The sequence below is a fragment of the Monocercomonoides exilis genome (genome assembly GCF_001643675.1).
Source record: "Monocercomonoides exilis strain PA203 chromosome Unknown scaffold14-1859848, whole genome shotgun sequence".
NCBI classification, from domain to species: domain Eukaryota; phylum Preaxostyla; order Oxymonadida; family Polymastigidae; genus Monocercomonoides; species Monocercomonoides exilis.
This window is the reverse complement of record NW_027150559.1, coordinates 660,575-682,664: the sequence shown is the minus strand read 5'-3', so window position 1 is coordinate 682,664 and position 22,090 is coordinate 660,575. Positions and strand designations below refer to the sequence as shown.

General features: G+C 36.8%; 7 protein-coding genes across 7 annotated transcripts; 4 read left to right on the top strand and 3 right to left on the bottom strand.

Annotated features, from left to right (window-relative positions):
• Positions 1 to 2,666: 2,666 nt before the first annotated feature.
• Positions 2,667 to 4,387, top strand: MONOS_18596 (uncharacterized protein). Its single transcript, XM_067871629.1, has 4 exons — positions 2,667 to 2,703; positions 2,818 to 2,842; positions 2,902 to 3,410; positions 3,464 to 4,387. The coding sequence occupies exons 1-4, from the start codon at positions 2,683 to 2,685 to the stop codon at positions 4,205 to 4,207; spliced, it is 1,299 nt and encodes a 432-aa protein (XP_067730317.1). The 5' UTR covers positions 2,667 to 2,682; the 3' UTR covers positions 4,208 to 4,387.
• Positions 4,388 to 4,628: 241 nt separating this feature from the next.
• On the top strand, positions 4,629 to 5,964 carry MONOS_13585 (uncharacterized protein; the record flags this gene model as incomplete). Its single annotated transcript, XM_067866299.1, has 5 exons — positions 4,629 to 5,045; positions 5,101 to 5,209; positions 5,261 to 5,362; positions 5,417 to 5,551; positions 5,655 to 5,964. Exons 1-5 carry the CDS (start codon positions 4,709 to 4,711, stop codon positions 5,962 to 5,964), a joined length of 993 nt encoding a protein of 330 aa, XP_067730316.1. The 5' UTR covers positions 4,629 to 4,708.
• A 163-nt stretch (positions 5,965 to 6,127) lies between these two features.
• MONOS_13584 (uncharacterized protein) lies at positions 6,128 to 7,441 on the top strand. The gene is made up of 3 exons (XM_067866298.1): positions 6,128 to 6,803; positions 6,851 to 6,926; positions 6,980 to 7,441. Exons 1-3 carry the CDS (start codon positions 6,459 to 6,461, stop codon positions 7,264 to 7,266), a joined length of 708 nt encoding a protein of 235 aa, XP_067730315.1. The 5' UTR covers positions 6,128 to 6,458; the 3' UTR covers positions 7,267 to 7,441.
• An 18-nt stretch (positions 7,442 to 7,459) lies between these two features.
• MONOS_13583 (uncharacterized protein) lies at positions 7,460 to 12,597 on the bottom strand. Its single transcript, XM_067866297.1, has 4 exons — positions 12,398 to 12,597; positions 12,052 to 12,319; positions 10,622 to 11,999; positions 7,460 to 10,425 (listed from the first exon to the last, which is right to left on the bottom strand). The coding sequence occupies exons 1-4, from the start codon at positions 12,532 to 12,534 to the stop codon at positions 7,979 to 7,981; spliced, it is 4,230 nt and encodes a 1,409-aa protein (XP_067730314.1). The 5' UTR covers positions 12,535 to 12,597; the 3' UTR covers positions 7,460 to 7,978.
• A 112-nt stretch (positions 12,598 to 12,709) lies between these two features.
• MONOS_13582 (putative C2 domain protein) lies at positions 12,710 to 18,503 on the bottom strand. The gene is made up of 5 exons (XM_067866296.1): positions 18,459 to 18,503; positions 18,029 to 18,385; positions 17,866 to 17,948; positions 17,711 to 17,787; positions 12,710 to 17,589 (listed from the first exon to the last, which is right to left on the bottom strand). The coding sequence occupies exons 1-5, from the start codon at positions 18,473 to 18,475 to the stop codon at positions 13,432 to 13,434; spliced, it is 4,692 nt and encodes a 1,563-aa protein (XP_067730313.1). The 5' UTR covers positions 18,476 to 18,503; the 3' UTR covers positions 12,710 to 13,431.
• A 123-nt stretch (positions 18,504 to 18,626) lies between these two features.
• Positions 18,627 to 19,455, top strand: MONOS_13581 (putative translationally controlled tumor protein). Its single transcript, XM_067866295.1, has 3 exons — positions 18,627 to 18,664; positions 18,787 to 18,882; positions 18,949 to 19,455. The coding sequence occupies exons 1-3, from the start codon at positions 18,662 to 18,664 to the stop codon at positions 19,351 to 19,353; spliced, it is 504 nt and encodes a 167-aa protein (XP_067730312.1). The 5' UTR covers positions 18,627 to 18,661; the 3' UTR covers positions 19,354 to 19,455.
• A 396-nt stretch (positions 19,456 to 19,851) lies between these two features.
• Positions 19,852 to 20,520, bottom strand: MONOS_13580 (putative Uncharacterized transposase-like protein; the record flags this gene model as incomplete). Its single annotated transcript, XM_067866294.1, has 1 exon — positions 19,852 to 20,520. One exon carries the CDS (start codon positions 20,518 to 20,520, stop codon positions 19,852 to 19,854), a length of 669 nt encoding a protein of 222 aa, XP_067730311.1.
• Positions 20,521 to 22,090: the final 1,570 nt, after the last annotated feature.

The window sequence follows — 22,090 nt, the reverse complement described above, 5'->3', positions numbered from 1 at the left end:
AAATCAATACATGAAGAATTGCGAGATTTCGCCTATGTCAAAAAGTGGACTAATTTTTATTGTGTTTTTTGACCTCAAAAAGTCAATGAAAAGTGCATAATTTTTTTCTGAAAATGCTTGAAGTCAAATATTATGTCCCACATTAACAAATTTATTAATTTTGAGTCAATTTTTTCATTCATGAAAATTCCTCACAAAAGCACTTTATTCACTCGTGAAATCAATTTTCATCATTAATTTGCATCATTCAGAATTATTTATATTCTATTTTGAAAAATCAAATTGTTGAAATTTTTGTTCAAATAATCGATTATTCATAAAAAATATCACCCACGATAATAAAAAATGTGATAAGATATTTTCAGCCCTGTGATAATATGTGATTGAAAACGAATGAAATATTGGCCAAAAATGTCGGTGCATGGAAAAATGTGACTAATAACGAATATGATTGTATTCGATGTGATTATATCCGGTTCAGACTGTATTTATTAAATTAATAAATTATTCATAATCTGTCAATTTTATAGTCTTTCAATTAAAATTATTGTCAAGCTGTTCGACATTAACAAAACGAATAGAATTATCCCATATATTCTGACAATTCTTTTTTGTGAAACAAATGGTTTTTCAAGAGCAAAATAAAAATATATATAAGAAACAATTAATGTTTTTTCTCACAGAACAACAAAATGAAATATTCAAGCTTTCATTTAACCCTGGTTTTTTTTTTTAATAATTCATGCAAATTGTTTGTCCGTTTATAAATTTGAAAAAATTTTTATCAAATAAACAACGTAATTATTTCGAAATAAATTCAAACCAGACTCATGTTTCAACATTTTCAATCACTTATATATATATCGAAAAAAAAACAAGTATTCAATTGCGTTTTAAAAAACAGTTTCCATCCGATGTGGAAAATTTATGTCATATTTAATAATGAAAATACCAATAGAAGAAAATCATTTCATTTGAATATAGCTATAAGAGCAATGACAAACCAATTATATCTCTCTTTCATGAGTTCAATTGGATGACCTTTTCACAAGTGAAAAGTTTTCTCCTTTTTCCACAACACTTTTTTTTACACACTTTTCGATCACAAAAACATTATAAAAAATTTATGTCCCACATTTCCTTGTTTTGTGACACTCTATATGGGACAAAATATTTGACTTTAGGCATTTTCATTGAAAAATTATGCACTTTTGATAAACCTTTTTGTGTTCAAAAATTTTGAAATAAATGTGTTCATTTTTTGACATTCATGGAATGTCACAAAACTATTTGTAATAACATTGTTATGTTTGTTTACAGATATGGCAAAATTTTTTTGAAAAGTTCCTTTTGTTTAATTTTCAAATAAAACAAAAATTTCATATTTTCATCAAATTTCTGTTCCCACTCACGAAACTTCACAATAATGTAAATATTAGCTTTGTCTTGAATTTGTTTTCATGAAAACATATTTTCATAAGTGGGAACAGAAATTTGATCAAAATATGAAATTATTATTTTTGTTGAAAATTAAACAAAAGGAACTTTTCAAAAAAATTTTGCCATATGAAAATCCAATTTATACTGAAATCTGGTTCAGTTTTAAAAAAGTTGTAAGTGAAACAATTTTTTCATTCTTTGTGCATTAAAAGCTTGAAAGTCCATATTTCCCCCCATATTGAAAAAACAATGAATTTCAGGAAAATGCTTTTATATTCTTTAAATTATTTAAATAAAAATTTTAATCTTTTTTGGAGTTCTCGTTTTCACATTATTTTTTTTGCATAAATTTCTTGGAGTGAACACAAATTTTTGGACAAGATTGATTTCACAATAACTGCAAGTGGAATAATTCTGATGATTTTCCTATAAATATATCTCATTTATATAAACTCATTTGAGACACGAGACTTTCAAAATGGCTTCATTTGTGCTCATAAAATAAAATTAATGATTGAAATCTCGCAGAAGTGTGATTTTGAGTTACTCTGATATTTTCAATAATAATATATATCTGAGCATGAATGAAGCTGTTTTGAAAGTCGTGTGTATCAAATAAGTTTGTATCGATGAGGAATGTTCTGAGGAAAACAAACAGAATTTTTCCTCTTTCGGTTATTGTTATCAATCTTGTCCGGTATTTTTTGCACGATCTGTATCATTCTTTAAATATCATCACGCGCTGTATGTTTTTTCCGTAGTAGTTCATTTTTTAATAATCCATTTGAGTTGAAAATTCTGGTCAAAACTCGAACAAAAGTGTGATTTCAAAAAGGATTAGTCATTTGGATTTTGTTCCACACAATAATGATTAATATTTTTCTCATTTTTTTATTCTTTAAAACATAAGAATGTTTGACTTTAAAAGATATGTTAGAAGAAAAAAGATTGAATGAATAATTGTTTTTTTATTATAAATACAAGAATTTTGTCACAATGTGAAAGAATTTTTTGTTTTATGAATTTTGTTCCACAAAATTCTTTAAAAGTTTTTTTTTCGATTTTTAAAATTTTTGTATTTAAAATTACACGATATTGTTTGAATCATAATCATACGATTGCAGAAAAAGCTTGGAACAAATCATTAAAATTTTCATAAATGAAAGAATTCTTCACTCCATAAAAGAAAAATTTGATCTGTAATATATTAATCATTTGTGTTTTATTTTTTCTAAATCAACTATGCAAATAGAATATTACGAGGTATTTTAAATAGTATAATTAATGAATTTATAATTGTTGACACTTTGAAATTGATTTGAACAATAAATAATTCATCTTCATGTATTCTTCAAAAAATTTTCTAAATATATTTAGAAGTCTTTAACGGAAGAGTTTAACGGTATGCTCTTTTAAAAATTTCAAAATATTAGTAAGTGATATTTGCCTTATTCAATTCAGATATGTTTTCACGACTTGAACATTGTGATACTACTGATCAAAAGAACAAAATCAAAGAAATGAATAGACTTATAGATGAAATGAATGAAAATGATTTTGAATCTGCTTTCACTGTAGAAATGTTTAATGAAGTTCATGAATCGATCGAAAGGAATAAATTACCAATAGAAAATGCAATTTTATTTTTGAAGCACATTGGATATTACCAATCGTCAAATGATATTTGGAACGACAGTTTTGAAGATTCTTTGTTGCGCAAGCAAATAAAGAAAAAAATAATCAACGAAAATAAGAAGCAAGAAGAGAAAAGCGAAAAACTATTAATTGATCTTAGTGAATGTTATCTTTTATTGCAAGACCAGATAGCAGGAAGCTATATATCAGACGCATTGATTCCAATATGTATGCCTCTCCTTCTGAAAGCAGCATTGAATAAAGAAGAAAACAATGAAGTTAAAAATGAAGTTGAAATTGCATTGTTAGCTTTGAGCAATTTTAAACATATTTCGGTACGAACTTTTTATTTTGTTGATTATTGAATTTAAAAAATTTGCGCAAAAAGCCGAAACAAGAATTGTATTTGAATGAGATCAAAGAAATCATCCAACATCATCAGAAGCATCACAATCTTTCTCAACTTGCATATCAGTCTGCTTGGGAGTTTTTGATTTTCAGATTTTACGAAGAAAGTGGATTGGAGGGAGTGATTGTGAATGAACTTCATTTCGCGAGAGAAACAGAAAGAGAATTAGACGAGCTGACAAGAAATGTAGACTGGACGAAAATGGATAATAATGGAAGATCCAATAGCAAAGAGATGATAATTATTAGATGGGGAATCACATTAGAACAGTATTTTTTTAGCTTTAACTTTTCGTGGAACGACGAAAATGAAAAGTTAATTGAATGCATCGTTAGGATATGCAGAGCAGCAAGGAATCGCAATAAAAAAATTGTAGGATATTATATGCGAGTTTTCGAACAAATTTCTGAGTTGTCAGCTGCTGGAATTAATTCCTTGTTGATTCATGAAGCTTTTGATTTCGCTTTGGAAGAAACTCATCAAACAACATTGAACGATATCTTTACAAGAAATTTATTTGGTTTCTTTAAAATATTAAGAGAAAATCTTAAAGAGGATGCAGACAAAGAACATTCTGATGCAAAACGTATTTCAGTTAAAAGAAAAGTGTGTCAAAAATTGGAGGAAGACGGATACGAAGACACAGCCATTAGTTGCTTTGAACCAATTATTCTCAAAAAGGCTTCTGTTCAATTCGTTTGTTTGGAGGAATATTTATTTTAATGAATTGATACTCCTTCATCGATTGTAAACGAGAAATATTTTCCGTGCGTTTTGAGTTGTTGATTTGACAACGAAATTTAATGTTAGTTCACTTATTTTTGAGAAATATATCTTTAAATTATTTATTATTTTATATTTTTATTTGCCAAAATAAAGACGAATAGCTTAGCTTAATGTTAATTTTAAACAACATGCAATTTTGATTATTATGCTGGTAAACATGATTTGAAATAATTAAAAATCTATTCTGGTTTGCACAATTATGAATTTCATTGCGAAAGAATTAACAAGACTTAGATACGTCAACTTAACCTATGGTTTTCCTTCGCTTTCTTTAATTCAGAAATACATTCAAAAGAATGTTTTCTGTTTATGCAATTGATTGTTGTTTTGATCGATATCCCAAATTGTTTATTATTATTGAAAACAATTTTTCCTTTTTTTTTTTATTGGATTGCTCGTGCAAAAGTAAATTGTCATTTATATCGTTTAGATTTTGTTATGACAATGCAAAACGCACAGCAATTTGATTTTTTATCAGATCCACTCATTCATCCTTTTACGGAGGAGCAAAAAGAAAGATTATCAGTTTTGGGGCGATATGTTACTGAATTCATTGCAAACGAAGAAGAAGAAAAAAACGTATTTTTTTTAATGAAGCTTAATAGATTGCTTGGGGATAGCAAATCGCCAGAATATTCCAGAGCAATGGCAAATGTTATTGGTCTCCAACCTGAATTGATTACAAAACTGGTTGATATGGCTTATGATGGCTATGGACTTGCTTTACAAGTATTTTTATTTCTTGTTGACTCAGAATCTTGCGTGAAAGCAATGAGTGTGCTCAAAAAATTTTTTCTATTTTTAAAAATAATTGTTTTTTTTTTTTAAAGTGGAGAATAAATTGGCTCATTTCCTTATAGAACTTATAACAAAATCAGATCACCCTTTTATTCCGATTTTATCACTTGAAATACTTACTGGAATCGATACGCTTCCTTCGTTCGCCTTTTTTTTATTTTTTTAAATCTTATGTTGTCATTCAATTTTCAGATATGTACCATCAGAACTATGCCTTGAATGTGCAATTTCTTGCATTAACATGACAATTCCATGCTGTAAGCAAGGTTCTCAAAGCTATAAACCTTCAATAGAGTTTGAATTTTCATTTTCTTGATGTGTACTACTTTAAACTAATTTAAAATGTAGAATGCCAACGCTCGATGATTGTTCTGAAATTGCTACAAAAACTCCTTGTGAATCCACTTCATCTCCTACAACAGCTGCTGAAGCAAAAACTGGACCAAAAATCCAACCTCTTGATATTCCATCAGTAATGATATGGTATGATGTTCTTTCCTGGATAAACAGCTGCTTTCAATAAGCTATTAAAAATTTTTGTGAATGACAATAAAATAAATGTTTTTTTTCATTAATAAATGTATAGTCATCTCGGGATCAAACTTGTTCTTATATATGTTTCTCCTTCTGCCCGTGTAACGTGGTCCACACTGTGGCAGTCGCTGTGCCAAGCTCTTGCTTCAGCATCTCGCTGCACTTCACTTCCTGTTATTGTACGTCATGATGCACATCACGCGCTGGCGCTTGCCCGCCAAGTCGAATTTATATGGATGATGTTTACAAATGGAAGAAAAACTGCAAAGCCTCAACAAGTTAGCCGTGACTGGATCGAGCAAGCACCAACCTCAAAAAAGGGAACAGACTTATTGATACTGGATGATGAACTCGAAGAATAATTTTTTAAGAATTTTGTGTCATATATATATTTTTTCAGTTCGTTTTTACAATTTTTTTAATTCAACAAAATTAAGAATGACAAACATTTATTTTAAGTGATAAAAGAGCTGTAACATACAGTAATTCATACGACAAAACAAAATATTGTTCATCACAATAGCTTTACATATTTTATTTTTATCTTTGCATTCAATTGTTCCCAAATTCTTCCAGATTGTGTTAAGAAAAACACAAAACTCACAATGAAATGTCATTCACTTGGGGAAAAAAATTGACAAATGTTATTTACTTAATGAATGAAACTATTGAGATATAAAAGTTTATCGCAATCTTGAATATCTTTAAATTTTGTTTTTCATCATCAAAAAATTCAATTAATTTTACGAATAGTGAAAGTTGAGCCAAAAACTTATTAATTAATTAATTTGTTTTTAAATAAAATAGATAATATTTATTCACTGTTGTTTATTAAAAAAAAAAAATCGTAATTTCCATGATTATTTCCAGCCATAACAATATTTTTTGTTCAGTGTTTTTTTTTATGAGTTCTCCTAAAAGAGCTTTTTCTCCTTCAAAAAAACAAGTACCTATTACCCCAATAAAACAGCCTTTAACCTCACCAAAAATTAGTGCATCAGTTTCGCAGGCGTTTTTATCGCACGGAAAATCTCAAGAAATTAGTGGAAAAGATGGCTCCAATTCAGCAAGTGGAGATAAAACCGAAGGAAAAGACGCAATGTTTAGTGATTTAACTGATGAAGAGTTATTAGAGCTTTTTACTGTGGTTGATGCGGATGGAGGTGGTACTATTGATCGAGATGAATTAAAGGAAGTCATGGTTTGACATTTATTTTTGTTTGTAATTCGTATTTGTTGATTCTTAAGATGAAATTGAAAGTTGCTTCAAGTGAGGCAGAAATGGAAAGAATTATTAATCAAATTGATGAAGATGGAAATGGGGGTATGAGCAAGATTTTCAGTCCAATGAAACACTTCAGATTTTTATGTATTCAGAAATTGATCCAGAAGAATTTATTGAAGGTTTTAGACGAAGTGGAAGATGCAAATATTCATCTGAAGAAGTTTTACATGCTCTTTCAGTTGTTTCTCGAACTGACAGTGATCCATCGTTGAGAGGAACGGGTACTGTTTCTGTAGATTGCATAATCGAATTTCTTCAAAAGTATGCGCCAGATCCTCCAAGCGATGAGGAATTGAAAGATCTCATGAAGGCACTACCAATTGATAACCGAACAAAAACATTCACTTATGAACACTTTGTCGCAACAATGATCAATTAACATTTCAATTGCAACCATTTCAGAACGTAAATCACCTCAATTAATCCATTTCATTATTATTTCACTTCATTTTCTCCACATTTCTCACATCATTTATTTGTGAAATTCAGCTTGGAATTCTCTGAATCTGAGTTAAAGAAACTGGAAACAATAAAAAAATGAAGAAAGAAAGAAAGAAGAAGAAAGCAAAGTATTTGAGGGATCATTGCCTCCCGCATCATCGCAAGAGCATAAGTTTTACAAGAGGAGTAATAAAATATACAAAATACAAAATAATAATCTCAGGAAATGAGGAAATGAGGAATTGAGAAGTGAGAACAAAGAATTTGGCAAAATTGCACTTTTGTAAAAGAACAATGCTAATAAACTGGGAAATGTAAAGATAAGTACCGTTAACAATATATAAAAGCAAGAGAAATCTCATATTCAATATGAGAAACAGGTTAAAAAGCAAAGCAAATTCTTCAAAGCGAAACACTCGAACAAATATTGCCTTGCTTCCTCTTATGCACAAGCGATTTCGAAGATGAAAGGCAATTAATCTAACTAATTTAAATCTCATTCTCCCTCCTTCTTTCTCTCTCTCAATCTCTCAATCTCTCTTTCTCTTTCTCTCTTTCTCTCTTTCTCTTTTTCTCTCTCTTTATTTTAAAGATAAGAAACGAAAAGAATTGAATGCTTGAATAAGTTCCGAAAAAAAAACTTTCCACAATCAGTTCATCATTAGCGAGCGCGACTCAACAGGCTTCGGGTATTCTGAGACAGAGTGCTGGTTCTCAATTTCCTTCTTCCCTCTCCGGTTGAAGTGCTCCTTCAGCTTCTGCCGCTCTGCAAGCCGCATCTTTCCGTCTGCCGTCGCTGTCTCGTCGTCTCCTTCTTCGTCATCGAGCATTTGGGCTGCGCTGCATTCAGCTTCTTCTTCGTCTTCTGCCTCTTCTTTCAGCTCCTCACATTTGTCCGTCTCCTTTTCGTCACATTCACTCGCCTCTCCTTTCTTGTTCTTTCCTTTCCCGTTTCCATTTCCATTCCCATTTACATTCCCACCACCTTTGCCTTTGTTCCTGTTCTTCTTTTCTTCGTCCTTCTGCTTCCGCTTCTCCTTCTGCTGCTGCTTCTTCCGCTTCCTGTCCATCTCCTTCTTCTTCTCCTTCCTCTTCTCCTCTTTCACCTCAAACTGCTTCAGCAGCAGGTCTGTGATCATAATACAGTGGGCAAAGAGCGGGGAAGACCGAAGAGAAGGCAGATGGAACGCAGAAATAGCAGCATGTGCAGACATCAGCGAAGACGTCGTGTTGGCAGTGGGGCTGGGCGACGGAGTGACACAGCTGTTCTGAGGAGTGCTCGACAAAGCACCTTCTCCACAGGACTTCGCTGGCTGTTTGTTGGTTTTGGTGGATTTGGCTTCTTTTATCTCATCTTCTTTTGCTTCGGTTTTTGCGGTTTTATCGTCTTTCTCGTCTTTTTCGTCGTCTTTCCCATCTGACTCTTCGTCCTTCTCGTCATTCGCATTGCTATCTGCTGCTTTCTTCTTCCTGTTCTTCCTGTTCTTCTTCTTCTTCCCTTTCCCGCTCTGCCCTTCTCCTTCGTCAAAAATGTTCGTCAGCTGCGGCTTCTCCCTCAGAATTTCTGTGATCTCGTTCTTCTTCTTCTTCAGATTCTGGTTCCATTTTTGCACTTCTTCCTTCTCCTTCCCAAAGAACCTCATCAGCAGCGTCACAAGCCCCGTCTGCCCTGTTGCATACATCAAAGTCGACAGGAACTTCTCCTCCTCAGAGAGAGGTGCAACAGCAGAGGAGGAAGAGGAAGAGGAGGAGGAGGAAGAAGAAGAAGATGGAGAAGCCGAAATGGAAGAGGAAGAAGAGGACACAGTCGAGAGAGAAGAGAAGCTGGATGTTGATGGCACACCAGGAAGAGTTGCTGCTGCTTTGCTCTTCTCTTTCAGTGCTGTCTCGAAGAACGAGTGGGAACCCCACAAAAGCTTCGACTTCAGCACATCCCCTTCCAATTTGGCTTCTTCTTTCTTCTTGTTCTTCTCTGCCTCCTTCTCGTTTTCTTCTTCTTTTGCACTCTCTTCTTTCTCTGCTGCTTGCGCTTTGCCTTTGTTTCCCTTCTTCTTTTGCTTCTTCTTTCCTCCGTTGTTGTTAGCTGTATTATCATTTGATGCTTCTTCATTCTCTTCTTTGTCATCTTTGGTCGATGTTTTGTCGATTTCACTGTTCTTTTCCTTCTCCTTCTCCTTTGTTTCTTTCTCTTTCTCATTCACTTCTTTGTTCTGTTCGCATTTTCCTTCTTTCCCTTCCTTCCCTTCTCCTTCAATTTTCATCACTTTGCTCTCATACTCTGCCTGCGCCTCGCACAAAATCGACGGCTTTCTCGAAATGACTGCTGTGAAGATGGCAGCGATGTCGTTGAGTAGGATGGAGCTGTTGGGAAAGCGGAAAAAGAGAGCAAGAAGAGAGCTGAGAACAGAAGGGGCATCAGCAGCGAGAGGATCAGAGGGAAGGGTGTAAGCAGAGGAGAGTGTTGAGTGCAAGAGAGAAGAGGTGGAAGAGGTGGAAGAAAGAGAAGAGGAAGAAGAAGAAGGAGAGAATTGGAAGTTTGGAATGAAAACAGACGGAGAAGAAGCCAGATGAGGGGAAGGAACGGGGAAAGGAGAAGGAGGAGGAGGCGGGGGAAGAACATCTGCGAAGGGAGAAGGCTCAGGTGATGGGAAGATTGGGGAAGGAGAGGCACACGACGAGGCAGGTGCTGTTTTGATGGTGATGTTGCAGTCAGAGGAAGAGGAAGAGGAAGAAGAGTTGGTTGATGATGATGTTGTTGTTGAAGATGAGGAAGTAGATGAAGGTGTGATTGACATAGCTGCAAACTCAGAAGTCAGAGGAAGAGGAGGTGACTGGGGGAGAGGCAGAGCAAATGACTCAGAATGTGCCACAGGTTCAGCAAGAGAAGAGGAAGAGGAAGAAGAAGAAGATGAAGAGGCATACGACGGAGGAGGAGAGGTGGCAGTGAGAGGGACAGAAACAGAGAGGAAAGGAGGAGAAGGAGCAGGGGAGAAAGAAGGGGTGGGTGGCTGGAAGGCAGCCAGGCGCTGCATCATGGCGTGATCAAGGGCAGCATCGTAGCTGTTGATGCGATACAGCGATGAGATGATTTGGACGACTGAGGATAACAAATGGGTTGCATTGAAAGAGATAGATGGAGAGAGAGAGAGAGAGAGAGAGAGAGAGAGAGAGAGAGAGAGAGAGAGAGAAATAAATAAATAAAAGGATGAGAATAAAACAAAATAAATATTTATATAAAAAAATAATAAGCATAACATTTTGATGATAGCAATCAATAATCAAAAATAACACACTTTTAATTCTAAGCACCCCCACCCGCAGTGAATGTGGAGTGAGGAGCAGCGGAATAAACGACGTCAGGTTGTTCACGATTGGGTCGTGCACGAACTCCAAAAGCGGATAAGTCGAAAGCGACTTCAGAAACACTTTCTGCTCAGAAATAGGCAGCTGAGCCAGCTGAATGCTCTTCTTCTTCTTCTTCGGCTTCTTCTTCGCCATCGGATTGTACCCGCCCATTCGAGACAGCCTGCGCGAGGTCACATCATCCCACTCATCAGCATCATTCCCGTCTTCGTCGTCTTCTTCCTCATCATCATCATCATCGTCGTCGTCGTCATCCTCTTCTTCTTCCTCATCGTCGTCTTCATCTCTTTCTGCTTCTTCTGTCTCTTCATCGTCTGTTGCCGCATCCTTGTTTTCTTCTTTATCCTTTTTCTCTTCTGTTTCGGCTTTGGCTTCGTCACCTTCTGCTTTCTCTGTCTTCTCTTCCTTCTGATCATCCTCATCTTTTTTGTTTTCACTTTCTTTCTTTTCTTTCTTTTCTTCTTTTTCAGCTTCTTCTTTCTTCTTCTTCGCTTCTTTCGCCTCTTTCTCGGCCTTCTCAGCTTTCGCCTTTGCTTTTGCTGCTTTTCTGGCCAATTTTCTTTCGAGTCTCGCAACTTTCTTCTTTCGCTGGCTCATCGAAAGCGTAGGCTCTTCTTCTTCTGCCTCTTTCTCCTTCATCACAGTCTCCATCAAATACGACAGCACATTCAGGCAGTGGATCTGCGCTATTGTCACTTTGCTGCCTTTATCCTCTGTCTTTGACTCAGAAGACTGCTTTTCTTTGTCTTCTTTGTCGTCACTTCCGGCAGAAGTCGAAGTTTCTGAACCATTTTTGGAGTCTTTTTCTCCATCAGTTGCATTTTTGGTTTTTGAAGTGGTGTCTTTGTTGTCTTTTAACTCAATGCAACTAGCCGAAGAATCTCCAAAACACAGAGCCCACCAAAGCTGCTCAAGTTCAGGTGTTTCCTTCATCAGATTCACCACGCACATGGGTGCTGGCTGAAAAGGAGGAGCTGTTGGAATAGTTCCAGGCATTTCAAACAAAGATCCGTCTGCATGGAGCGCAATTGGAGACGGGTTGATTGGAGGAGAAGGCAAAAACAAAGATAGAGCAGTGCGAAGCATAAAAGCGATGTTACTACAAATTTGAGGATCAGTAGTCTGACGCATCAGTTTCAAAAGATGAGGAACGTAGTTAATTCGAATCAGATATCTTTGCAGAGCATGTGGACCGCTGCTTTTCCATAGCTCTCTCAGCATCTCAACAACAATTTCACAAAAAGACAAATAATTGATATGCATGCTACTTCGTTCAAAAATTCTTTCTTCAGCAAAACGTGATGAGAACTTTAAAAAGCAAAGATGAAAATAATAATGATAACATAAGATTGGTAAAAACCTTCTCCGGAGCTGCACTGCATGCATTTGTAAAAACTGTTTTAATATTTGTCAGCAACGAACCGTTAAGATGACGAGATCCATCAAAAAGATTTAAAAGAGTATTGATTCCTTCGTTTGTTGAAATAGCTTCCTTAATAAGCTTGCTCGAATCTGACAGAACAGATGATGCTAAGTACGGTAATTTATATTGATGTTCCTCATCATCGATAGCAGAGTCATTTGCAAGATATTTGAATAAACTTTCGATATTTTCAGCTTTTGAACAACTTACATAAAATAAATTTTGTGACAAAACGTTATATACGGTATATTTAATTAGTAAACATTTGCTAAATTGATCAAACTAAGTCTTTAATCTTTGATTTCCATGTAATAACTCTGTAAGAAAAGTATCATCGTTCAAAAATTCTTCCAGAGGTGCCTCTCGATCCAGCAATTCTGCAATCGATTGGCTCTCCGGCATGCTTATCATTGGCCCCATCTTTTGGCTTACTACTTAAAAATCTTCAAAAAAAGATTCTGAAGCTGAAAAAGGTGGAAATATGGTCAAGTCCGATCAGTGACAAAGTTTTTAACATCAAATTCATTTATTTCAGCATTACAATAAAATTAATTTTAACTCTATTTTTTAAAGATTATTGGGTGGAGAAACGTCATCAAACAATTGGACAAAAAATAATCGCTTATTCATTTTCATCCAAAACTTAAAAACTCATTTAAAATAAGAAACATAAAATAAAATAGATGAGTTGAACAGATAGAATTATTTGAAGTGGAAATTAGTAAATTCAAACAGATAAAAGAGATTGTAATAATCTCTCTAAAAGGAGGAAAATAAACATTACAAATATAATTATTCAGCAAATAAATTACAGATTGATATGGACACAGGCCAAGAATTGAGCTTGTAACACAAATCTAATCTCGAAAACATCTACATGTTCATTCTAACCAAGTCAAAGCACACAACCAGAATTTAAAAAAATAAAAAATCTCCAAAACATCAGGAAAAGAAAAAATACCTAAATGTTTTAGAAATTTCAACTTTAATGAATAAGCATTCAGAACTTTTGCTCAATAATTGTTATATTTGGATAGAACATGCTCATAATAAACTCACATTGAATTTTGAGTACACAAACCATTTTAGACAGAAAAAAAGTACAAAAAAATCAAACTACGTTAAAACAGAACAGCTCAAAATAAAACAAACAAAACAAAATTAAATTAAATTAATATTTTATTTTATTGAAAGAATCGCTTTTTTTATATTTTTATTATTATTAAACGCATCATTACATGTCAAAATGTGCATAATTGATAATCCTCAACATATCTCCCTCCTTTTCCACCCCCCCCCCCCACCTCTCATTCACTTTCACCATTTGCGCTTAATCGTCGGCATTCCTGCCCCCACTTTCGGTCCGCCTGAAGCTCCTTTCCGCTTCGTCGCCTCCTCTTCCTTCACAGGTGTGACAAGTGCCACATACACCCAGACGCTGCTGACGTTTCCATAATGTGCGCAAACGTACGTCCCAAAGGAGAACTTCGCGTTCTTCGACTTGTGCGAGTGCAGGTCGAAGTGGTCGATGATGTAGTGTCTGATCTTCTTCGGGTCAGCATAGCAGAAATGGATGGGAATACCCACAAAGTTGCACCCTTGTGGAATCACCCGTGACACATCGCTCTTCCACGCTGTCAGCCCAAGCGGATTTGGGATCCCTGTCAAGTCCTGATACTCATATGTGATCAGCCCGTTCCGCAGATGCGCATCCATCTCCGGCAGCCACCCCGTCTTCATGTACCTCGTGTGCCTCCAGTTGAGTATTCCCACTTTGAGCTCAATGTAGATCTCCTTCTCCAGCGCCTCCACACGCGCAGAGGAAACAGGCGTGGGGATGCGGATCTTGTCCAGCCCAACCTCGAAGAAAGGGCGTATCGGATACTGCTCGGCAATTGAGCTCTCTGGAAACACCTCGCAGAAGAGAGGGGACCAGTGCTCTTCGTTCTCCAAGTCGTATTCAATCAGAGAAGGGTCCAAGTGCTGCATGTTGCCCCAGATGTTCTTGTCGTTCACAACACAGTCGATTGTCATGTACGGAAGAAACACAGGCGGCAGATGGCACTCCCAAATAGGCACGTTCTCAAAGTCCACGCCTTCTATCTCGTCTTCTGTGAGCTGCGCGTCCATCTGCTTCCGCTTCATTTCTTCTCTCTCTTCGGCCGTCAGCTGCTCAGACTCCATTGCCATCGCCGCTGCCTCCTGGATGGCTGCTAAGTGCTGAGCTCGTATATCTCCGTAGTCTGTGGAGTCTGCCATCACAAAGTTGTCAATGTCTGAAAGAGAATCATCAGCAGCGCCAGCAGAAGAGGAGCTGGAGGACATGGAAGACATCACATCGGGATTAGAGCTGTCAGCTGAAGCAGAAAGTGAACTGGAAGATGAGGCAGAGGCTGATGCTGATGAAGAAGAGGAAGAAGCAGAGGAAGAAGAAGAAGAAGAAGATGATGATGATGATGATGAAGCAAACATTGAGTCAACTGTTTGTGTTTTGTGTGCAAATGTCACACTTGCCAGCCCTGCCTCTTCTGCGCTCAGCGGTTTAGGCGCTTCTGGCGGTGCTTTGTGAACAGGGAAGAATTTAACATCACCCGAAGCAGAAGAAGAGGCAGATGAAGATGATGAAGATGATGAAGATGATGATGACATTGAAGAAGAAGCAGCAGACGCATCCGTCGCAGCTGTGACAGTTGAAGGGAGCAGAGAAATGCCGTCTTCAGCGCTTGATCCCAGCACGTCTTCAGCAGTCACCATCCCTTCGTACTTCGTCTGGTGGGCATAGACATGGCTCTGCCCGATGCCCAGCCCAATCATCTGGTCAAGATTGGTTGTGCCTCCCAAGTCCATCACAGCATCGTCTCCATCATCGTCAAAGTCCAATGAAACTACCTCGCGCCGCTTCTTCGGTCGTTTGGGTTCGATCTTTGGAGGTGGGAGAGGAGGAGGAGAGGAAGAGGAAGATGAAGAAGAAGAAGAAGAAGAAGATTGAGGTGGCTGTTGGGATTCTGTTGGAGTGGATGTTGATGAAGAGGAAGAGGAAGAAGAAGCAGAAGCAGAAGAATCAGATGCATTTTGTGTGGCAGCTGTCTGTTCATCTGCTGAAGATGGAATGATTGGCTGTTCCTGTTGTGTCTGTGGAACACTTCCATTTGCATTCTCAGAAGAAGAAGAAGAAGAAGAAGCAGAAGCAGAAGCTGATGAAGTGTTTTCATTGTTCTCTTTTTTGTTGTTGTCTTCGTCTTTCTTTTTCATCATTTCTCCTTTTGACTCTTCCTTTTCTGCCTTCTTTCCATTGCCTTCTCCTTCTCCGCTCTGTTTTGCAGCGTCTTTTCTCTCTTTCTCTTTCTTCTCTTTCTCTTTTGAGTCGTTCTCTTCCTTCTTTCGCCTTTCTTCTTCCACTTTCTGCTTCGCCTTCTGCTGCCTCTCCTGAATCTTCTTCTTCGCTTCTTCTGTCTCCCTTGCGCTCATCTCCCTCTCTCTCTCCTCCAACTCATACAACGCATCATCATCCAGCTCAATATCATCATCTCCTTCCTCCCCATCCTCCTCATCTTCATCTGATGAATAATAACCTTCCTCTTCTCCTTCTCCTTCTCCCATCTCCTGCATTTCTATTTCCCTCGGCCCAACTCTATCTCCCTTGTGGTCGATGTACTTTTGCTGCTCCTCAGTATGCCCCACCCACTGCTCCTGCCTCGGCTTCTTCTTCTTCTTCCTCCTCTTCATCAGGATGCGCTTCATCTTCTCCTCCAGCTGCTTCTCCTTCCACTGCCGCCACTCCTGGATGATCGGGTGCGAGGGCGCGTTGATGCCCAGCAGCTCGTTTCTGTACAGCACATAATCTGGCGGGCACTCAGCCACACCCGGCCAGCGGAGAGGGGCTGCGATGGCCATCCCTGCCGTCGTCTCCCAAAAGAGCACCGTCCCGTCGAACTCTCGTGTCATCACCCACACGTGCATGTTCCCTTTCTTCGAGGAGCCCAGGCACAGATACGCATCCACACCCATCGACAGGAGCAGAGAACACAGCAGGATCGAATGGTCTTCATCGTCTCCTTTCCGCGTCTGCAGCATGAAGTTCGGTGTCATAAATACTCTTTCATTGCCCAGCCCAAACCCGCTCATCGACTCGTTGTCCCCCGCAAACGTCATCGAGTGCACCATCCGCATGAGCAGCCTCGGGTGTCTCAGAGGCTTCGGGATGGGAATGTTTCTGGTGAGGAAGCAAGGGATGAGGTGGTTCTGCCCGTCCTGGTTGACAGCGATGGTGGTGTATGGCGAGTTCAGCACAAGATGCGCAGGGATCTCTTTCTTCCACTCTCTCACCCGCTGCAGCAGCGAGTCCGGCAGATGGCACCGCGAGACAGGCGGAGGCGGGTCTGCTTTCAGCTTGCGGGGGAAGTCAGGGTGGAAGAAGCACTTCACCACAATTCGGCTGTTCTTCACTGTCTTCCTCCCTCCCGATGTGAGGAGCAGGCCTTCCTGGCAGGAGAACGTGCGTACTTCCTTCGACGTGTCGAACACATCCACCGCCAGCTGCCCTGATGTGATCTGCGCCATTGTCACCTCAGCCGCCCCGAGGAAGTCGTTGCCGCTGTCGTTCGAGTCAAACACGCTGATTTTGATGTCTCCTTTCTTCCGCAGCTCCTCTTTGATCCGCGCAACAGGGCTGCGCTCGCTGATCTTCACAGGAATGAACACGTATTCGTTGAAGATCGGGTTCAGGTCCTCCATCACCACCCGCGTCTGCTGCTTCGACCCGTCCCACTCAACAGTCACATACGCATTCGAATAGCCGGTCGACCCCACTGCAATCAGATCAAAGCACTGCTTCACTTCCACACACAGATAGCGGTAGTACGGCTTCAGCTCGATCTTGTCTGTCATCTGGTGGTACTTCGGCAGCGTCAGCACGTCCAGGTACCCATCCACTGACCCCACCAGCGAGCCCTTCAGCTCCAGAGGCGTCTCAAAATAGCCCACGTCCAGCAGCCCCCGCAGCGGGAACATGGCCTCGCCCATCAGATCGTCGAGAACAGTGCCCTTTTCGTACACCTGCACCTTCAAGTCCTCGTTCTCGAACTCGCTTCGGATGCCGGGAAACGTCAGTGTGCCCACGTCGTCCCACTCAGGCACCTTCATCCGCTCGCACAGCTCGGACTTTACCTTCTTCACGCTCTTCATCTTCACCGTGCCGCCCTGCATAAAGGCTGCGCGCGCATACGTCTTTTTCTTCCGCCAGTTTGCGCCCAGATCGAACCCGCGTGTGTGCCAGTCGTGAAGATGGATGGAGAAAATGTGCAGCTGCTGGAAATATCCGTCAAATTCTATCTTTCCAGTCGTCTGGTGCTTGCCTTTCCGATGCATCTGAATCTCAATTTTCTCCTGTTGCACGGGCCCTGTTGCCAGTTTTTCTAAGTTTATCTTGGCTTCTCCAAGGTAACCATTTTTTTTAATGCAATTTGAATTCCATGCCTGTGAAGAAAATTGGTAATTGTATGAAAAATAATCCATTTCATGGTGGAAATAATAAATTAAAGCGTTTAACAAATTTTGATTATAAGTTGAAAACAAAAACAAGTGAAACAGTGCAAACATCGATTTTTAAATGTTGTTGCTTCAATTCCTCCAACGTCCCTCTCCAATATGCAACCCAAACATCTGGAAATTTCTCTAAATATAGTGATTATCAACAACAATTAAATCAATATAATGAACAATAAATTGATATTATTAATATTGCTCTCAAACCTCGTTGCTGAGGCCCAACATTCTTTAAGGTGGAAGTACGAAAAACAGGTCCTTTCTTTCCTGTTGTATGAAGTCCGAGTCCTCTTTCAAATATTGTTAGTTAAATAAAATATATCAATGAAATGCACATATATGTTTTTATTAATACGAGCTCGCTTCAAACCTGTGTCTGTTATCTTCAATTTTGAAGTTTCCACCAAGTGTAAAAACAAGATAAGGATCAGTTGTTAAAACATCTGCTGGCTTAAGGTTATATATTACTAAATTCTTCATTATAAATTTGAATTGGTAAGTTTCCTCCTGAGGTTGTTCATGTTCTTCATCTTCATCTTCTTGATCTCCATCACCTTTTTCCTTTCCTTCTTTTTTGTTTTCGGTTGAAGTATCTCCTGCTGAACTGGAATCTCCTTCCTTTTCTTTGGATTTTTTCTCTTCTTCTTCTGGTGCAGGTTCGTTTGTGGAAGAAGCCGAAGGTTCAGAAGATGACGAAGAGCTTGATTCTTCTGTTGATTTTTTCTCTCTACAATCAAAAGCAAAAATTATAAAAATATAAATAAAAAAATTATTTAAAAGTAATTGCGATTAATTCGAACTCTTCATCTTGAGACATGGTGAAAAAGAAAAAATAATAAATAATTATATAATGTTCTTTAACATTGTTTGATCAATTTGAAAGATATCAAAGCATATGTTAATTAAGCTTTAATTCGTTCAATTTAAAAAATATTTTTCATCAGATGCAATATCCATGGTAAAAAATGGTTGAAGATCAGAATTCTGTTGACGAGAAAGTGAAATGGTGTGTCATATTTAAATCAAAGCATATTTTTATTCAATATTGCTGTTTAACTTTCGAAAAAATAATGAATATGACTTATTCACATTTCGCGATCTGTGATACCTGCTTTCATTTAATAACAGATTATCTATAAGGACATCTTTACTGGAGATGAGTTGTGCAGCGATGCATTCCCAAACAAAATGATCAGCTCAGTTGTGATGGAAGTTGAAGCAAAGGTTTGACGATTATCATCCATACTTATTAAGTATTTAAAGGAATTTATATATATAAATATATTTTAGATGGTTCAAGAAGGAGGTGAAACCTTTGATATCGGAGCAAATCCAGCTGAAGGATCAGAGGAAGAAGCACCATTGGATGATGTGAAGATGGTGAATAATGTCATTAGTGCTTTTCATCTCGAAGAGACTCCTTTTGACAAGAAAAGTTACATGACTTATATCAAGGCATACATGAAGCGTGTCAGAGACTACCTTCAAGAACATAATCCTGATCGTGTTGCAGGATTTATGGCAGATATTCAAGTATTTGTTAAGGATGTTCTTTCAAGGTTCGATGATTTTCAATTTTTCACTGGCGAATCAATGGACTCTGAAGCAATGGTTGCTCTTATGTTTTACAAGGAAGACGGAATTACTCCATATTTCTACTTCTTCCGTGATGGCTTGAAAGAAGAGAAATTCTAAAAATATTTCATTTCTTTCATTTTTCTTACTTCACAATATAATGGAGATTCATCTCCTTCTAAGAGTAAATCATGTGCAATATATTATATTATATTATAAATAGATAAAAGTGTAATATGAAACATATTATTAAAACGATAAATATTTTCAAAAGATTTTCTATTTGAAAGTTATAAGTTGAAATTGGTCAAATAATTTACAATTATAAATTATTCAGAAATGAAATAGAATTTTCTTAATCATAAAGATCACTTTTTAATTTTATTTTTCTTATTATTTTTTTCATGAAAAACTGAAAAATGATTATTCAACGTGTATATGCTGAAAATACGGGAATGCTGGAATTCCTTAATTTCTTGTATATTGCAATTGTTAATATTGAATAATATTGATTTATGCATTTCTTTTTTATCGGAAATGAGTATGTGATGTGGTGGAAAAAACCTTTAAAAATAAATGCATAATGGGAAAAAATTACAAAATAAATATTCAAAAATTTTAGGGTTCGTAATCAGAAGTTTTTTCTTCTTCTTGTGAAAGGCCCGATGTTTCTTCTTCGCTGTTTTCATTATTGATTATATCATCAATTGTTGGCAATTCTTCTTCGCTGTTTTCTGAATCATTTTCCACTTGCTCATGTTTTTCATTTTCTATCTCGTATTCACTGACAAATTCCAAAATTTCCAAGAAATTATATTCTTTCGAGGCTTTGACCAAAACCATTGCAAGGTGATCTGCAATTGAGGACTTTCGAACTCCGTACGGTGGAAATGCTTTTCGCAAAGTTCCCCATAAACCTTCGATCGTGTTTGTGCATGCTTTTGTGACCGGGTCAACGAAATTCCTTTTGTGACACACTGTTCTGTGTTCATATCCATACGTATTTAAGCATTCGTATGCCTTCCACTCATCGCTCATGATGATGGTTTCAGGCTTTATATATTCAAGAATAATTGGAAGGAGCGTTTCTTTTGTTCTGTTGGGGACAATCATCATAAATCGAGGCCCTGCTTTTCCACCGTCAAGCCTTTCCACTCCGCCAAACAACAAAATTTGCTCTTTTCTTCTACCCCTTCTATTCTTTCTTCGACGCCAGACAGCCTCATCGATTTCGACGATCTTTCCTTTTCCTCCAATATGTATTTGCTTCGAATTCCATATCTTCATGCACACTACCCTTAAAACGCTAGCCCAAAATGCAACTGTATTGCGATTAATGCCAATCAATTCTGCAGTTTTGTTAATAGAAATTCCAACCCACTGCAACAAAAGTGTTCTTAGAGTTTTTCCCAATCCTATTTTGCTTTTTGAAAACACAGTCCCATCAAAAACAGATTTTTTGATTTTGCAGTAAAAACAGTTCCAATATCTATAGTTTTTATCGTTCATTTGGATTGTCATCCGTCTTCGGCATTTCTTGCACACGAAAACCTCGCCTTTGAAAAAAACCATGTGAAACCAATCCCACGTCAAATCTTCGTTGTGAAAAATGTCTAATAACTCACTCGTCGAGCATATCTCTCTTTCTGGAGCTGCCATCAAATTAGAAAATTGAAGATCACAAACCATATATTGAATAATTTATTGGATTGATCAAAAACTTTGTGATTTTTAATATGGACACAGAACAAACTCCGATCAATATCGTTTGCTATTATCACCTTATTATTTGTTTAACATTTGTTTTAACCTGGTTTTTTTCAATTATTCACATTCCCGTATAATAAGCATATGCCATTCAACGTTTTTTGAAAAGGAGGTAAAATTTTGTAAGGGAAATACAATCAGTGATACTTAATATGGGGCGAAATTTTTCACATTATGAATTTTGTTCCATTCTTCTTTTACAAATGTTTTTCTTAGTTTTTTGAATTTTTTGTAATTATTTGCATTGTTTCGGTTGATTTATAATGAAGTGATTGGAGAAAAAGTTTGGAACAATTCTCAGTTTTTTTCATAATTGAAAAATTTTTGCCCCATATTTTAAGTGAAACTATAAGGACATGAATGAAACATAACTATAGACAATAATTATTTTTATTCCCACTTTGCTATATTTTTTTTTTAATTAAAAGAAAAAACACGTTCAAGAAATGGAAGAAATAATTTCTTTCGAAGCTCTTTTTTAGTGAAAAAAAATCCAAAACCTTTTTTAACTTTCAACAGATAAAAATATTTATCATCAAAAAATGTCTCTTTTTTGTAACAGATGTTTTACTCCGTTTTAGTACTCTTCAAAAATACTCTTTTTTTGTTTTCAATAATCAATATTTCGTGAAATTTTAATATTTGATATTTTCGGATCAATATGTTCTCTGGTTAAGTACGTTTTTATTTTTTTTTGAAAGCCATATTTGACTTTTAAAACTTCAATTTTTCCTTTCAATGAAGAAATGGAGAATAATAACAGATGTGATTAAAGTTTCAGTGTGCAACCTTTTTAAACTCATTTATATGCATTCAACAAATTTTTGTTAATTATTTATATGTTTCAATTTATAAAAAAAAAATCATTGATAGATCGAATTTCTGTTTTTCCTCACCAAATCTCTCAAAAAAAATGGTGATAAATTTTATTTATTGCAATCGTTATCTTTCCAGTGAAATTTCTCGAGTGTCAACAAAATTTTGACAAAATATTATTATTTATTTTTTCAGCCAGACTTTTTTCTATTAACAATTTCGGTTTGAATAATAATCTCTTGTATTTTTGAATTAATAAAGAAAAGTGGAAACA

Bases quoted from the DNA above. Each gene is read 5' to 3' on its own strand.
- MONOS_18596 (XM_067871629.1), top strand. From the start codon at position 2,683: ATGCAAATAGAATATTACGAG. The intron at 2,843-2,901 runs GTATGCTCTTTT...TATTCAATTCAG, and splicing joins TTTAACGGAAGAGTTTAACG to ATATGTTTTCACGACTTGAA. The intron at 3,411-3,463 runs GTACGAACTTTT...TTGCGCAAAAAG, and splicing joins GCAATTTTAAACATATTTCG to CCGAAACAAGAATTGTATTT.
- MONOS_13581 (XM_067866295.1), top strand. The intron at 18,883-18,948 runs GTTTGACGATTA...AATATATTTTAG, and splicing joins TGATGGAAGTTGAAGCAAAG to ATGGTTCAAGAAGGAGGTGA.
- MONOS_13582 (XM_067866296.1), bottom strand. The intron at 17,788-17,865 runs GTTTGAGAGCAA...CACTATATTTAG, and splicing joins TGTTGGGCCTCAGCAACGAG to AGAAATTTCCAGATGTTTGG. The intron at 17,590-17,710 runs GTTTGCACTGTT...TTTTCTTCACAG, and splicing joins AACAACATTTAAAAATCGAT to GCATGGAATTCAAATTGCAT.
- MONOS_13583 (XM_067866297.1), bottom strand. From the start codon at position 12,534: ATGGGGCCAATGATAAGCATGCCGGAGAGCCAATCGATTGCAGAATTG. The intron at 12,320-12,397 runs GTTTGATCAATT...ATTTTATGTAAG, and splicing joins AATCAAAGATTAAAGACTTA to TTGTTCAAAAGCTGAAAATA. The intron at 12,000-12,051 runs GTTTTTACCAAT...TGCTTTTTAAAG, and splicing joins GCAGTGCAGCTCCGGAGAAG to TTCTCATCACGTTTTGCTGA.
- MONOS_13584 (XM_067866298.1), top strand. From the start codon at position 6,459: ATGATTATTTCCAGCCATAACAATATTTTTTGTTCAGTGTTTTTTTTT. The intron at 6,804-6,850 runs GTTTGACATTTA...TTGATTCTTAAG, and splicing joins ATGAATTAAAGGAAGTCATG to ATGAAATTGAAAGTTGCTTC. The intron at 6,927-6,979 runs GTATGAGCAAGA...TTATGTATTCAG, and splicing joins TGATGAAGATGGAAATGGGG to AAATTGATCCAGAAGAATTT.